Source organism: Festucalex cinctus, chromosome 21 (genome assembly GCF_051991245.1).
Source record: "Festucalex cinctus isolate MCC-2025b chromosome 21, RoL_Fcin_1.0, whole genome shotgun sequence".
NCBI lineage: Eukaryota > Metazoa > Chordata > Actinopteri > Syngnathiformes > Syngnathidae > Festucalex > Festucalex cinctus.
The window spans coordinates 5,233,038-5,251,119 of NC_135431.1; the positions used below are offsets into that span (position 1 = coordinate 5,233,038).

The window sequence follows — 18,082 nt, forward strand, 5'->3', positions numbered from 1 at the left end:
ATTGGCTGGCAACCAGTTCAGGGTGTACCCCGCCTACTGCCCGAGGAGTAAGCGGTCCAGAAAATGGATGGATGGAAAATAAAATAAAATATCATTGTGATACGTAATCTGAATTTTGTCAATATGAATTTATTTAGATCAGGGATGCCAAACAAATTTTTGTCACGGACCACTTTATAGCTGCGGCTTCTCTCAGAGGGCCAATATGATGGATGGTGAAACCCAAAAAAGTTCTGAAGCGTCCCATTGTATTATTACATCTATAAAACACAATAATACTTTAACAGTTTTGGTCAAGAATAATAGTTTGTTCAAAGATTCAAGTTACTGTAAAAAAAATTAAAATAAATAAATAAAAGGAAACAGGTCGGATCTGGTCCGCAGGCCTTGAGTTTGACATGTGGTTTCATAAAGTCATGAAAGCAGGCGTGTTTTTATGAATTTGTAAATGTCAACAAAGCACAGGGATTATTGGAATTTATCTGGCACAGCCAGTATCATTCAAATATATAGCATCACTTTATTCAATGTGTGCTTTGAATTGAATGCCACATTCTGATACATTCCATGTTTTAAAAATAGCACGTAAAATTAAAGGTAGTTCAACTTTTGTAGCAATAGTATATTTATATATATATATATATATATATATATATATATATATATATATATATATATATATATATATATATTACAATTAAAATGATTATAGCCAGAAAACATGAATTATTTTAATTTAAACCTTGTCTAGTAAAAGTAAGGATTTATTACAACATAACGGCTATATATATTTTAATGATGTTCCATCACCATAGTTTTTAGTAAAAATATGTGTTTATTCCTGTGTGGCCAAGGTTCTGTACTATTACTATTGAAAAACAGCGTAAGTATACATTACGCAATTCAAACAACCAATCCCTGGATTCTTAAAAGCGTACAGGAGTACACAAAGTGTAGCACGCCGCGGCGAGAAATGCGGGTTGTAGTTTTTAAATGTCTCTTCTCACGTAGTGACGAATCGCTGCGCATGCTCACCAAAACTCCATTACCCAGCGAGCATTGTGCGCCAATTAGAAACGTCAACGAGCCAGTGAACATTAAGCGGAGCAGACCAAAATCCCAAACAAGGAAATGGTGGGGGAATAAACCGACCAGATTATTTAATTAATGCATGTAATAATTAATATTTTATTTTATTGTAAATTACGACGTATTTATGGGTTAGAATGGATTACGACTTCAAAACAAAGCTGGCCGCCGAGAGAGAGAGAGTCGAAGATCTGTTCGAATATGAAGGTTGCAAAGTGGGTCGAGGCACCTACGGGCACGTTTATAAAGCTAAGCGCAAAGACGGGTAAGATGACCATGGACGTTATTGTTTATATTGATATGGAAGTGATCGCTGGGTGCATTTAATCAAGCAACACTTGCATGTGTTTACGAACGGCGCGTTAGATTTGAATCCCCTCCCAAAGTGATAGCCCGTGTCTGTGTTTTTGTTTTCATGTACCGCGCTCACTCACCAACGGCCCCCCTCCCTCCTCTTTCCCCTTCCTGCTCGTCTCCTCTCTCCTTCAACATAGTCCTGCACAACATAGTAGCGGGTCATCTTATTTTTTGTTTTTGCTATATGTCCCGTCAGTAGTGTGCTACTGTGCTTGCTATTCATCGTATGGGAACGCACATGAGCGGCACGGGTGTCGTCCTCACGTCACGCGATAGCAGCAGTTGAGGCTTCCTTTCGCGGTCAATGCCTCGCTCCCATTCCCAACGCTGCACGATCAAACTTTTTTTTTTTTTTTTTTTTTCATACTCGTAGTTGGATATGAGACTCGGCTTGTTGTCCTTTTCACGTTGTCACGCTCAAAGCATGTGACACTTAACAATGCTTGTGCAAGGTTTGTGAAATCAGCTGCGGATTGACTACACGTTCCGGGCACGATCACAACCGTACTAAAAATGTACACACAACATTTAACAGCACATTCGGTGAATATACTTTTTTTGTGCAATTTTTCATACACAGCCATGGCTCATGACGATGTCTGTGTTGTCAAACTTTTAACTATGGAAGGCGTGAAAGTTCCTACTCAGTCTATTTTATGGATATAATCAATAAAGATAGCTGTGCTCAGTTCTAACAATATCTTAGCGGAGTTGGGCACTTGCCTGAATGAAACATATTCAAGTTTACACAGTGTATTTGTCAATGTTTATATTTTAGATTTCCATCAATACTTTGATACAGTACATTGACCCTTGTTGCTGTCCCATTTTTTAGTGATTGAATTCTCATCATTTTTGAAACCCTTGGCTGGATGTATTGACAGTTCAGGTGGTAATAATAACAGACCAAAATATGAAATGCTATGAGCAGTTTAATTCGTCTTATAGATGCATGCCTTAATGACGATTTGTTTGATCCTTGTGAGCTGCTCAGCGAATGGAGTTGTCACTTGATTTTGTATGCGCTCCATTTGCTGTTTAGTCCTGCATATTTGCATCATTTTAAATGCATCCTTATTTTTGTCAGATTTTGTTTTCTTTTTGGGCCACTGAGGTGCATTCAAATGACTTCGATGCATTGCAGGCAGGGTGGGTTCAGTTCCCATTCAGTGACGGTGCGAATGGTCGTTCTTCTGTATGTGTCCTGTGACTTGAGTGGCGACCAGTTCAGGGTGTAGACAAGTCCACCTTTCACCCGAAGTCAGCAGGGATAAGCTTCAGCAGTGTGCGACCCTAACCAGGAAATGGTTGTGGTAGACTTGTGCTTGTGAAAACAATTATTTCACAAGATAAAAATTATAGGTTAAATGGCTTTCCTGCAAATGTTTACCAATATGAATCAGAGGTCTTACTACATATTTTGAAATCAAATACCAAAGTAATATTTTCCCTTATTTCTTTTTTTCCCTACAGGATAGACGAGAAGGAATATGCACTGAAACAGATAGAAGGCACTGGAATTTCAATGTCTGCGTGCAGAGAAATTGCTGTAAGTGACATTTTTACTTGTGCTCTGGCAAAAAAATAATATTAACTCATTCACTGCCAATGACGACTAAAGACGTCAAAAATCCAAGCAAACAGCCAGTGCGAATTTTGACAAGAAATTTGAATTGAAGTTTTAGTTATTCATTGTTTTCATTCATAGTTATTGATCATTGTTGTTATGAATAACAACGATGACAACAATTTCATTGCTAAGTGCTACCATTGTGCGTAGAACGGATTCCTGTTACCCTACAACACGGGCGTTGACGTTCTTGTGATCGGTCTTGGTCTTACTGAGACCACATACTGGGTCTCGGCCTCCAAAAGCCAATTTTAGTCGACTAAAATTGCTCTTTATTTTTGTTGACTAAAGTTGGATTAAAACTAAAATACAATCAGGTGACTGAGTTATGACTAAGGCTTTAATTAAATTTAGTCAGAAGACTATAACTAAAACTAAATAAAATTTTTTTTTATTAAACTTTTAATTTTAAATTTTTTCTTTTTTTCTTTTTTTTTCAAAATTAAAACTGGCTGTTTGCTTGGATTTTGACGTCTATAGTCGTCATTGGCAGTGAATGAGTTAACAATTTTGCATTATGTGTCATCCATCCATCCATAGTCATGGAACAATGATTAAATCATCTTTTTTTCTATAGTTCCTTTTTTCTTTTTCTTTTTTTGAGTAGATTGCTGTTACTTTGACGGTTTGACCCAAGGTTGGATTTATTATTTTGACTTATCAGATTGGGTTAAATGAACATTGGATTTGTGATGTTTTGGCGGCAATTGCGAACCCAAATGCAAGGGAGCATTTAACAAAAATGAAACGGCAAACCAGACAGAAAAAAACAAAAAACGCTTAATTAACAAAATTCCAAAAGAACAAACCAAACACTGAGGCCCTGTTCACACGGAAGCAAAGCCGACTTTGTTTCTCAAACAAATCTTGTACAAACAGAAACGTTTCAAGTGTCCAAAAGAAGACGCTGAGGACGTTTAACGGCTGTAATAGATATGCCAAGTCTGGGGTGGCGCTGTAGTGCAGACACAGGGAGTTAACAGAAAGCGTAGAAGAAGAATCAACGAAATAGACGAACCACTGATAGGAAGAAGAAGAAACGTTTCTCGACATACGCGCCAATACATTTACAGTATCGAAACTGGAGAACATTTGAGACAGTACTTAGTAGAAACAGCATGATTTATGATGTTTTAAATTTGTTAAACACAAGAGAACTTCGGACATTTTACATCTTTATTAAAGAATTATAACGGGGTCTAGGAACTGAGTGATAAAAGGGGCTTTTCACAGTAGTTTATACAGAAGTCTGCGATGGGAGATGGGAGGATTAAGATGGCCGCCCTGTCGCTTCAACGTGTATGGGCTATCGGCTATCCAGTAATATATACAGATCAGTGAGACGAGCACAGGAGAAGTGTCCATGCCAGGTGATTCAAATACAACAACATCACACAAAATATTTTGCTGTAAAAGCGTAAGCAAGCTAAGGAGGTTGCACAAAACGAGTACGACGCGGCTATCCGCCATTGTTGTTGACAGACCGGCGGTTCGTGCGCAGTCGCGCGAGAATTATGTCATCACCGGAGTAGTAGCTATCCTGCATATGGCGTCCACATTGGAACGTGTTTTGAAAACTTTCCACTCTGGAGCCTGGTTTCAAAATTGATCCATTTCTAGCTCCAAAACCGAGCCGCTGTGTGGATTAACTAGCCAAATGGTAAGAAACTTATAATTAATCTGTATGAAAAAATATGCTTTGAAATTCAGAAAATTTGGAAGTCAATAGGCTATAAGCATCACAGACAGTATGGTGATGGAGTATATCCACTGTACGGCCCTCTCAGTTTATGACGGAGTTCTCGTTCCTACGGTGGCGACAGAACCCAAATTTGTGCTTGAATTGAGAAATAAAAACAGACTTGTTGACATTTGTCACAATGTGCAAAATATTAGGCATTTTTGCCCAAAGTGGAAAGCGAAAACATTGGCTTTTGAGATTGTCTCCAATCAATTTTCTTCAGCTGAGATAATGAGTTTATTGAATTAAAGCAATAAAACGGGAGTCAACAAATTGACCCAGTCATCAAGACAAATTAGAGGTTGAGGCAAAAATGTTTGTGGTGGTGATAATGTGGGTAGAAGGGGTGGCTGAAGGCATGTCAGCGTGACACTGTCAGTCCATCCAAGTGCTGCAGAGTGAAACATGGCCCCCCCGGCATTCCATCAGCTTGTTATGTAACAGTCTATAGTTTCCACTTGGAGGTATTCACATGGAGTTACCTCGGGTTTTCACCGGATGCGGTTGCGGTGCGGTTGCGGTGCGGTTGCGGTGCGGTGCGTCTTGACTGCGTGCTCCGGACGGGTCAATTTTTTTGTCAATCCACACCGGCTCCGCACAGCTGCGGTCCGGCAGCTCCGTCGCCGCCCACTTCCCAACGTGTCTCGCGGGACCGCGCCCGCGCGATCATGTGGCATTTCACAACGAGAGGTGGACTTCTTTTGATTTAACCTTTTCTTCTTCTTCTGCTATGAGATTCCATGCAGCATCCTTTTTTTGGTTGTCCTTGTAAAGTATATTAATAACGAGAGTCGGGTCAGTGCGGGTCCACTCTTTATTTCTGTCTTCCGCGTCCGGCTGCCGCTCAGTACGGCAAGCGAGACGGGCACAACAAGCAATCGCGAACATCAAACTCACAATACATTACAGTCCTTATAAAGCGGATGTGCCGTGTCATATATTATTTTGTGGTTTTCCACCTCCAATATAAACCTCTCCTCGTCCATGTTCGCTGGTGTCTAAACCGTGAATGAGCACATGGCCCGGCAACGCCCACGTCACGTTTTGCTGAAAAACTTGCGAAATAGGAGCTGGCGAGTGTTTTATTCTGAAAGGTAACCGGAAATTTATTTTGAAACTGCCTCGGTCTTCCTGTCCCGCTCGATGTGTTTTGTGCTAGCTTGCCATTTGCCGGAGGCCTACCGCTGCGGCGTCCGGCAAAAATAGAAAATAGCTCTATCCTTGTCGACACGCAACGCACCCGCAAGCGGTGTAAACTGCACCATTCGAATGAATGGAATCTAATTGCTTGCGTCGCCGGAACGCACCGCAACCGCACCGCAACCGCATCCGGTGAAAACCCGGAGTTAGCCTATGTGCAAATGCCAGTGACACTATGCGCACACATCTTGTGATATTGTGCAAACACTCTCTGTAACTGAACTCAGAAGGCATTTTTGCATGACCTTTACAAACACACTAACATAATGTCAACTTTCTTTCAATGTAAAATATTTGTGAAATCATTGAAACTCACAATAATTGCTCATGTGATTCTGTAATCATTCGGCCTGCCGCCTGACTCCTAATCATGTTGTAGTTATCTTGTGTTTCATGGGGTTCTTCCACACCAAACTCAACTTTGTGCATGGCGAAAGAGCCGTGGCTAGCTCCAAACTGCTTCCACAAAGTTGGTGCCATAAAAATTCGAGTCGGCCGACCGGGTCTAACCCAACCCCCGTGTTCCCACATTATTATCCCACATTATTATTGTAATCTAATTTGTTACTTACTGACGTATGTTTCCACCACACTTGAAGTTGTAACACATAAATTAACAACTCTAATTACATTTATATGAATTCATAGCTTGCCTTTGTGTTAGCGCAAGTCTAAACTAATTGACCAAAACATTTGTGTTTAATATATCAAGTAATGTCTATTCAAGATCAAGTGAATATATGTTAACTCATTCACTGCCAATGACGACTATAGACGTCAAAATCCAAGCAAACAGCCAGTTTTAATTTTGAAAAAAAAGAAAAAAAGAAAAAATGTAAAATTAAAATTTTAATAAAAAAAAATAATAATTTAGTTTTAGTTATAGTCTTCTGACTAAATTTAATTAAAGCCTTAGTCATAACTCAGTCACCTGATTGTATTTTAGTTTTAATCCAACTTTAGTCAACAAAAATAAAGAGCAATTTTAGTCGACTAAAATTGGCTTTTGGAGGCCGAGACCCAGTATGTGGTCTCAGTAAGACCAAGACCGATCACCCGAACGTCAACGCCCGTGTTGTAGGGTAACAGGAATCCGTTCTACGCACAATGGTAGCACTTAGCAATGAAATTGTTGTCATCGTTGTTATTCATAACAACAATGATTAATAACTATGAATGAAAACAATGAATAACTAAAACTTCAATTCAAATTTCTTGTCAAAATTCGCACTGGCTGTTTGCTCGGATTTTTGACGTCTTTAGTCGTCATTGGCAGTGAATGAGTTAAAAATCTTTGAATAGATGGAAGTCACCTAGATATGGTTTAATTTCATCATCATCAACAAGAGTTTTGGTTATTTATTCACTTTCATGTTTGCCTTTTTTCCCCCCCCATGTTATTGTTACTGGCGGCGTTTTTCCATGGGTTTTTGCAGCAATTCTCCGTGCTACTTCAGTATTAATGATCTGTTGGAAAATTACACACATTGATGGACCCAAAACCCAGAATGCACTGCATCAAGAAAATAATGATTCTGTCGATATGATCGTTAGTTTTCAACATCAACTGTTGTTTCTAAACGTGCACTTCCTTGTACAAACAGTTGTAAAGTGGACAGCTGTAAAGTGTATTTGCAGTTTTGGTGGACTGTGAAAGATCAAACATAAGGTTTCCAGTAGTCTAATGAGTCCTGCAGCTATTATTACCTGTTATGTTCTTTAAATGTAGAAGTTTTGTAGCTTACAGAGTGCGGCCTTGTGTAGGTTGCAACTGTGCCGTCTTATCTAATTCTGGTCTATTCTTAAATTGTAATAAATGTGCAGCCTGTAGTAGTCTGTCACTGACACTAAACGGTTGCTGCTGCACCACTCAGCTGAGCCAGTGGCTGCCGCTTCAATTCATTCTGGAGGGAAAAGCTTGGCGTTGATGTTGCTCAGCTACAGTGTGGCCAGCAGACATCCGCATGAAAGGGGATTTATCGACCTGTTGCCTGCCAACTGCATGTTAGAAATCTCTCGATATTTCTACATTATTACTATGGATTCCGTTCATGTTGACATGCTCATGTTTGTCAGCAAGCACTAGTCTTCTTTAGGTACTTGTTTTATATGGCATATACATGACAAAAGAATGGGTTCTTTTTGATAGATGTTGATTATTATTCTTGAAATAAAGCTTTCAGTGTTGACGGGGAAAAACAAAAACAAAAACAAAAAACGAACTTGTTTTCATTTGTAATCTTCTGCACAAAAGGTTACAGTAAGTGGCCATTAAGACTTTTTTTGAGGTCATAGTGTGCTAATCTGTAAATCTGTATGTAGCGGGTGTAAGATTTTGTTATAAGCACTCTAAAAATGTTTGCGAACTAACTGGTCTCCGCCACCCCTCCCCCCGAGTTTCTCTAAACATATGACACGTTGATTTGAATGAGATCTGTCTTTTACTCTGGTTTTCTGTCATGCACTTTGATTTGCATCTGTTGAACAAAAAAAAAAAAAGTCTGCACTTTATCATTAAATTCACTTTCCCTTGGCGAGCCCCTTTAAAGATTGGCTGGCAGGAATGTGACTGGTGCGAATATTTGGAACTCTTCCAGTGAGTGCTTTTCCTGTGAGCCCTTTTTTTTTCTTCCGTCTTTTAAACATGACCTATTTTACTGAAAAGGAGGACTAACAACCCATTTTCTTCTTGACATATTCTCTGATTTAGGGTGGTTTTGTCAGTACTTTCTATAATACTAGAGACATAATTTGATTGACTGTTGCTATACAGTATATGCAATTTCTGCACAAAGCACAGCCTCCAACCGTGTACACATTAACTCATTAGCTCCCAAAAACGTATAAATACGTCATATTTTAAATGTTTTAAGTGTCCCAAAGACGTATTTATACGTTTTTTGTTGTTTTTTATGCCAGAGCTTAGAGAAGGCTTTTATGCAGTCTCTCTACTGCAGAAAATGGTTGAGTGGCAGCAGAGTATAAGAGATCAACCAGGCCATGTTAAAACTCCCACAGTTTTCCCACAGTTCTAAGCAGAATTGTGAAAAATGATGAAACTTAGCCATGTTCTATTGCTAATTGCTGCACAGTGGAAACGGATAGGAATATACTTTTTTCCCTGATAATAGAAGAGACTGTAATCTCTCTTTTGGTATGTTCCATATTTTTATAGCTATAGAACATAATATTTCACGGGCTTGAAAAATCAGTCAAAATCCAGGAAAACACTTAAGTGAAAATGGTTGGGAGTGAACGAGTTAAGCAATGGCTGACATTGTGAATGCCTAACAGCGCAGACGAGCAAGTTACAGGACGTGGCTGTCCATGGAACACTTTCCCACCGGACACCAGGGGCCCAGTCTGGGTTACAATTGAGTGATTGTGACTTAGTTGTGGTATTCCAGGACTTGGTTTTATATTTTTGTTTTTACAATCAAAGTTCCGAAAGCAAGTGACTATGACATAATGCACTATAAATGTCCTGTCTTCACTGCTGGGATAGAAGTGTTTTGTTTCTCAAGGTTTCAGATGCCGTAAGCGAATCAGATGTTCTGTCCCGATTCATAATCATTGCTAAGATGCCCATTTTACAATTGGAGTAACATAACAGTCAAGCTTTTACTAGCTTGTCCCACTAGCCTCTCTTGTTAGCCACTCCAGCCTATGGCTCTGAATAACTCCCGCTAGCCACTCTTGTTAGCTGCTCCGGCTACATCCGGCTCGCTCAGTCTTTTCGGCGTCTCTCGCCGGGCTTCACAATGGCTGCCCAGTTGCTGTCGCTCGCCGAGATGCTTGTTCACGCACGCAAAATAAGAACTGGTCGTAGGCTTGCAAAGTCACGATAGTGTGCTTCGAAATGCATACGCATCGGTTGCATTCTATGATATTGCCACATTTAGTGGTCAACTATTACACACTGTCACTTTAACAGAGGTGGGTGCGACAATGAATTTTGAGCGTCCGTCATTCGGAAATTGTCAACAGTTGGGACAAATGTCAATCCATCAGCGTAGTTGTGCCACTGCACTGCTCTTGAGTGACAACCGCTGACACAGACAGCGCGACGGCAGATGTATCCAAATCCAGTAATCACATAAACACATACAAACACACGAGCGCAACCAGGCTAAACATGACAATGACGTGAACTTTTCCGTCAGCTTCTTTGTGAGAAGCATGTGCTCATTTAAAAGCTGAATTTCTAGTTTTTCCTCATAGCAAATACTCTAAGGTAGGGGTGTGAATTGCCTAGTACCTGACGATTCGATTCGTATCACGATTCACAGGTCACGATTCGATTCGATACCGATTAATCCCGATACGAATTGATAAGTCGATTGTTGCGATTTTTTTTCTTTCAAATTTAGAAAATACTAATCAGTAAGCTTGTAGAGTGTAAGATTTATATGAAAATGTATTATTTATTTATCTGAAATTTCAGTCTTACAGAGGTTGTAATCTGTTTCATGTTTGAACAGCATTAAAATAAAATATTAAGGCTTAATGTTCCGTTCATATAACATTCTTCCATGCTCAAGGTGTGAATCCTAACCCGAAGTCAGACGTTTTGTTGAATATTTTTCCATTAAAAATGGAAGTTTAAAAATCGATTCACACACACAAAAAAAAAAAAAAAAAAAAAAAGGCAATGATGATAAGACGTTGAATCGGTAAGACTACCGAATGAACAATTCTGAGCTCTTAAAAAAAAAAAAAAAAATCGATTTTTTTTTTTATTGAATCGATTCGAGAATCGCGCGATGTAGTATCGCGATATATCGCCGAATCGATTTTTTTTTTTAACACCCCTACTCTAAGGCTTGGTAGGGTAATTGTCAGACCCTCCCAAAGAAATTGGGAAAACGTTTGAGTCAGATAAGTTTGACATGTCTGCATCAACTCCAGTGTCAGAACTGGAGAGGTCTCTTGGGCCAATATGGCTGCCTGCTGCTGCCGGGATGATTGTTTTGATCACAATAACAAGTTCATGACTGAAGACCACATCTTATGCAACTTTTTCTGTTCTAGTTCCAACAAAATGTCTGGCAAGCTTGCCAGCTAACCGGATGGGGCCATAAAATAAAATTCAGTAATCCAAAGGATGTTGGCCATGAAAATCAATTGAAGATTGAGACACAGTTTGTTTGTTTTTTTTCCTGTCAAAATCTGTTCTCAGAAGAGGGTTGAAAGATGCAGCCTTGTCTTGACAAAAAGATGAATTCAAATCACATTTCTCCGCCATGAAAATATACACAGGTTGAAATCCATTAGAATGTAGCTCATTAATAAAATCCATCCATCTAGCCATTTTCTGTAGTGGAGTAAGCTGGAGCCTATCCCAGCTGACTTTGGGTGAGGCTCACTCAATCAATCGCAAGCCACATAGAAAATCAGTCATTCAGGCTCACATTTATACCGACAATTTTTGTTGGAACGTTTAAGAGTTTTCAATTTCAAGGTACGTATTGTCTGTCTTCCTAAGTAATACGAACAATGCAAATGAGTACATTTCCATTTTCAACAAGAACGTGTCAAGCTGTGTTAAAGAAGTCGACGGTTTGCTTTTAGTTAGTTTAAATAAATGTTTGCTCTGCAAACTCAGTGTAAAGTCTGTTGTTTGTTTTTGCTCCTTCTCGTGTTGATTTTTAAACATTTCTTGTTGAGACAAGTCCTTCTTTTGCATAAAAAAATAATGAGGAAAAGCCAAAGAAAAAGTAAATAACATGAGTTTCCTTGGCTTGCCAAACTATGGTCTCGTGAGTTACCCTGAGGACATGTGTGATCTTGTCCTGACATGACTTGTAATGTTACTAGATGAAGTGTTTAAAAAAAAAAATACATGGCCAAAAATGAATCATTTGGAATTGTTTAACTGAGGTCTGAACTGAGGACAAAATTGTTAGTATCCCTCTGTTAATGAAGGGACAAAAAACCCACCATGAACTCAATAACTTGAATCTGACAAAAGTAGTAATTTCTAAAATTGTTTGGAAAATTAACCAACGAAAATCAGACGTTGCTTTTCAATTATGATTCAACAGAATGATATTATATATATATATATATATATATATATATATATATATATATATATATATATATATATATTAGGGGTGTTAAAAAAAAATCGATTCGGCGATATATCGCGATACTACATCGCGCGATTCTCGAATCGATTAAAAAAAATCGATTTTTTTTTTTTATTTAGAGCTCAGAATTGTTCATTCGGTAGTCTTACCGATTCAATGTTTTATCATCAGTGCCTTTTTTTGTTTTTTGTTTTTTTTTTGTTTTGTTTTTTTGTTTTTTTGTGTGTGTGAATCGATTTTTAAACTTCCATTTTTAATGGAAAAATATTCAACAAAACGTCTGACTTCGGGTTAGGATTCACACCTTGAGCATGGAAGAATGTTATATGAACGGAACATTAAGCCTTCATATTTTATTTTAATGCTGTTCAAACATGAAACAGATTACAACCTCTATAAGACTGAAATTTCAGATAAATAAATAATACATTTTCATATAAATCTTACACTCTACAAGCGTACTGATTAGTATTTTCTAAATTTGAATGAAAAAAAATCGCAACAATCGACTTATAAATTCGTATCGGGATTAATCGGTATCGAATCGAATCGTGACCTGTGAATCGTGATACGAATCGAATTGTCAGGTACTAGGCATTCGACTTTGGAGGGTCCATTTTGCTATCGGATTGTTCGAAGTGCTGTTCAACATTTACTTCTTTTAGAGAAGGGAAGGCAATTTTATTTGTGTAGCAGCTGACATACATTTAAGAGTAAAGAAATAAGAGGAGTTATTTTTAGTATTGTGTTTTGTTTTAGTATTGACAGTATTGTGTTGTTTTCACAGTGGCCCAATTCTCAGCCATTTTCCTTCTTGTGTTCTCCAGCTGTTGCGAGAATTGAAACATCCAAACGTGATTGCCCTGCAGAAAGTGTTCCTGTCCCACAGTGACAGGAAGGTCTCACTCCTGTTAGACTACGCCGAACATGACCTTTGGGTGAGTTTTGCCTCTATGTCAATGTTGCCAGATGTTTGTCCCGCAGGATTTTCAAAAAGAAAAATCTAGTTTGCTAAAGACGCATTATTCTACAGCTGGGGTCACTATTCACTAATACTATAATTACCTAACTCACATACGTGCAAATAACACCGGCGCACCGTGGCGCAATCTGGTCGTCCGCGTACTTAGTGACAGATTTCCCCGTCTGCGCGTGTTTTGTGAATTAGGTGCTCCCGGATTGCTCCATTTTTGCCGGTTCGCGCCACGCAGAGGTGACGCAAACCTTTAGTGAATAGGCCACTTTGTGTTTTAACTACAAAATAATGTGAATTAAAAAAATTAACAACTGTCTTTCTTGTAGCATATTATCAAGTTCCATCGTGCCTCCAAGGCCAACAAAAAGCCCATGCAGCTGCCCCGAGGGATGGTCAAGTCTCTCCTGTATCAGATTCTGGATGGGATCCATTACCTCCACGCCAACTGGGTCCTCCACAGGGATCTGGTGAGCGGCTATATTATTTTAGCTTCACTGCCCCACATTCCCATGGCTTGAATACAGCGTCTATTGCTCTGCTCTGCTAATACCGAGATTTGATTTGTCATGTTTGTTTTTTGGTTGCCATGAGTGACCATATTTGGGCATGAGACTGAAGCCCGCTGAGATAGAGAAAAAGACACGGCCAGGTTGGGGCAGTGCTTCACTTGCCCGCGTATTGCGCAGGCCACATTGATTGAGTTCCCATTCGCTGATGGTGCGAATGTAAGTGCGAATGGTTGTCTGTCCCTACGATTGACTGGCGACCAGTTCATGGTCAAGTTCACCTTTCTGAAAGAAGTGAACAAGGAAGTGATCGTATAGAGCAGGGCTGAACATTTCATCGAATTCAAATTGGCATCGCAATGTAGTAACATGCAACTAAAAATCGAAAAAGCTGAACTGTTTGGCGGGAAAAAAGCGTCATTTTGGTCCATTGGTACTTGGTAGTATTCATTTTGTATACTATCAAGTAGGGGTGTTAAAAAAAATCGATTCGGCGATATATCGCGATACTACATCGCGCGATTCTCGAATCGATTCAATAATTATTATTATTATTATTATTATTATTTTTTTTTTTTATTTATTTTTTTTTTTAAGAGCTCAGAATTGTTCATTCGGTAGTCTTACCGATCCAACGTCTTATTATCATTGCCTTTTTTTTTTTTTTTTTTTTTTTTTTTTGTGTGTGTGTGAATCGATTTTTAAACTTCCATTTTTAATGGAAAAATATTCAACAAAACGTCTGACTTCGGGTTAGGATTCACACCTTGAGCATGGAAGAATGTTATATGAACGGAACATTAAGCCTTAATATTTTATTTTAATGCTGTTCAAACATGAAACAGATTACAACCTCTATAAGACTGAAATTTCAGATAAATAAATAATACATTTTCATATAAATCTTACACTCTACAAGCTTACTGATTAGTATTTTCTAAATTTGAATGAAAAAAAATTGCAACAATCGACTTATAAATTCGTATCGGGATTAATCGGTATCGAATCGAATCGTGACCTGTGAATCGTGATACGAATCGAATCGTCAGGTACTAGGCAATTCACACCTCTAATATCAAGTGTTCTCTCGTTCATCTTTCGCGGCCTTGCTTTTTTTTTTCTTTTTTCTTCTTCTTCTTCTTATGTCGGTGCGACTCGCGGGTGTTGATTATTTTTTTGATCAGAGGTCAGCCATTCAAGGCCATAACCTTATCAGCGTCTACTTATTCACAGACGTCCGCTGCTGGTGTCTGCTCTTACGTCATCCTCAGCCATCCAACGTCATGTGACAGCTGGCCGTCACATTATGTCAATATGCCAGGATCAGGAAGCATGCAGACGTCACATGACTGTCTCTTTGCCACTTTTTAGTTGATCAGTTGCGGAACCAGCTTTGCTTTTTAATACAATGTAGTGGCGGTGGACTGCTACCATGTATTGAAATTGCTAAAAGCAGTGTTGTGTGCATCCAGTGATTCACTCGTTTTCAGATGTAGTGTCAAGCACATCGTTCTGGGAATGTGACGTCAGAAAGTGCGTCCACTTATATGTGAGCTGCTCTGTTGCACAAGTTAATCTCAGGGTTGCTTTTTCAATACTTGCGCAGAACACCAGGAAATTGATCGTTGATTGAGCTTTCGTTATTTGTCCATCTCAAAGTGCAGTATTTTTCAAAACATTGGCGACACAGTGGTCCCTTGCTACATCACAATGTGGTTATTGCGGATTCAATCGATTACGGATTTTTTGTTTGTGACCATAACGTCATCTAATGCGAATTGCCTTACTATTTTGCGGGTTTTCATGCTATTTGTCTTCCTTCTAAGTCGGACCAGCCAAAAAAAATTTTCTTTAGGGTTGGGTGTGGTGGGGGAATTGTTTGACACAAACCGAGACCACGAACATAGTGCTTGCTGCCCCCCCCCAAATCAGCATTCTTTCATTGTAGATTAGAGCTGTCAAAGTAATCGATTAATCGACAACTAATCGATTATCACTATTTTAATTAGTGATAGACCGATATGGTTTTTTCAAGGCCGATACCGATACAGATTATTTGTAGTCAAGTCGGCCGATAACCGATATTTCAAGCCGATATTCGTTTGCAGTAAAATGGGGGGGAATTCTTTCAAACTATATATAATTTCTCCCTGAGTAACAAATTCATGTGAATGTAGCTCATTTGGGGTTTTTGTTAGGGTTCGTAAAAACGTTTCAAAAAGATTTTCGCGGTGAAAAATTGTGTGAATATGTTCCAAATGTGTATTCGACAAATAAAAACTGACTGCGAACATCTTACAAATCCTGATGAAAACCCCAAATTCGCTACGTTCGCAAGTATCCCCTGCTCAGTGAGCTTTATCGGCCTTCAGATTAAAAAAATGGCCGATGCCGATATTTGTCAAAATGCCAAATATCGGCGCCGATTATCGGTCTATCCCTAATTTTAATCATCGATTAATCGAGCCATTTTTAATTTAAAATTGTCCAGCATATCAACAGTAATTGTTCACTGATTTCTGTAGTCCTTCTTGAAAGAATACTGATTATCGTTTGTTAGTGATAGACCGATATGCTTTTTTCAGGGCCGATGCAGATACCGATTATTAGTCGTCAAGGAGGCCGATAACCGATATTTCAAGCCGATATTCATTTGCAATAAAAGAGAAAATAATAGCGTAAAAAAACAAAAAAAAAAACTTTTCTTTTAATTTTAAACATATTAAGAATAGACAGTTTTGTTTACAGTTTTTCTATTGTAAATAAAGTTTTCCATAATTTCAACATAATTTCTAAATTTATTGTATTTTTTATTATTACTTTTTTATATAACTTAAAAAGTGTTGGGACTTCAGTGTTTGCAGAGAATAAATAGTTTTCTAAAATTTTCTACTGTAAATAAAGTTTTCCAAAATTTCAACGTAATTTCAATTTTTTTTTTATTAATTTTTTTTATAAATTAAAAAGTGTTGGGACTTCACAGTGCCAGAGTGACAAATGTATACAAAATTAAACTAATTTTGGGTTTTCGTCAGGGTTCAAACGATCTTCGCAGACAGTGAAAAATTGTCTGAATATGTTTGAAATGTCTTTGCAACAAGTAAAACGTGTCTATAGACATCTTACAAATCCTGATGAAAACACAAAATTTGCTACGTTCGCAAGCATCCGCCAACTTTATTGGCCTTCAGATTCGTTAAAAGGCCAATGCCGATATTTGTCAACATGCCAAATATCGGCATCGATAATCGGCCCGGCCGATAATCGGTCTATCCCTATCGTTTGTGTTTAATCAAAATAAGACATTTGCAAACCGCAGTTTTACTTTGAAAAACAATGACCAAACCGGTACCCTAGTACAACATCAGAATGTAAGAATGCTCATAAACAACCACAATTTAGACATCATGTCATCGATGAATGCTTTAGATACTAAAAATGTTTGTTTCAACCACATACAAAAGTATTCAATTCATTTTGATAATTTAATGTGGACCATCATAGTCGAGCGTCAAAAGTAGTGTGCTGTCACATGACAGAAGCATCTGGCTAGTTTTTTCCTGCCTCATTTTTTTTTTTCACCATCGCCACAAGCCAAGGCACAACTCGTGCCTGTGAGTATTCGCATTCATCCCGCTCATTTCATCCTCAGGGCTGTGAATCCAGCACAACTGGTCTGTTCTGGTTTTCGGGGAAGACATTTCGCCTTGTTACTGCACTTATGAGATAGATTGATTATCAGGCGTGCAGATTATCGGCCCATTTTGACTAATATCGGCGTCCTTTAAAAACAAAAAAACAAATCTGACAATTGCTAATAGAGCAATTTGAATCTGTGTTAAATGCAGGGAACTATTTACTTGCTGTAAATTTTGAGAGATGATGTTGACCCTGGGAACTCCCTGTTTTTATTTGAAATTTAAACTAAGCTAGTGGGAAACTTTATTTACTGCTACTGGTTTGATCATGATTGACAAATGGGCACCACTGATGTTCTGTTTAATATTCCGAATACGTTTAATTTGGTATGCTGTGTAAAAAAACATTGTTCCAAGTTACTTTTGGAATGCAATATTTCAATCTCGGGGCGGCACGGTGATCAAGTGGTAGCACGTCCGCCTCCCAGTTCTGAGGACTCGGGTTCGAGTCCAGGCTCGGACCTTCCTGGGTGGAGTTTGCATGTTCTCCCCGTGCCCGCGTGGGTCTTCTCCGGGTACTCCGGTCTCCTCCCACATTCCAAAGACACGCACGGCAGGTTAATTGGGCGCTCCAAAAATTGTCCCGAGGTGTGCTTGTGAGTGTGGATGGTTGTTTGTCTCTGTGTGCCCTGCGATTGGTTGGCAACTGGTCCAGGGTGTCCCCCGCCTACTGCCCAGAGCCAGCTGAGATAGGCTCCAGCACCCCCCGCGACCCTTGTGAGGAATAAGCGGTCAAGAAAATGGATGGATGGATGGATGGATATTTCAATCTCTAGTTTTGAGAGACGGATAA

General features: G+C 38.8%; 1 protein-coding gene across 1 annotated transcript in view; it reads left to right on the forward strand.

The window, feature by feature from the left end:
* Positions 1-1,096: 1,096 nt before the first annotated feature.
* Positions 1,097-18,082, forward strand: part of cdk19 (cyclin dependent kinase 19) — a 34,832-nt gene continuing 17,846 nt past the window's right edge. Inside the window, exons 1-4 of the mRNA XM_077510617.1 lie at positions 1,097-1,354; positions 2,920-2,995; positions 12,937-13,047; positions 13,412-13,552. Coding sequence (XP_077366743.1) covers positions 1,227-1,354; positions 2,920-2,995; positions 12,937-13,047; positions 13,412-13,552 — 456 coding nt within the window. The 5' untranslated portion in view covers positions 1,097-1,226. The remainder of the gene's footprint in view (positions 1,355-2,919; positions 2,996-12,936; positions 13,048-13,411; positions 13,553-18,082) is intronic.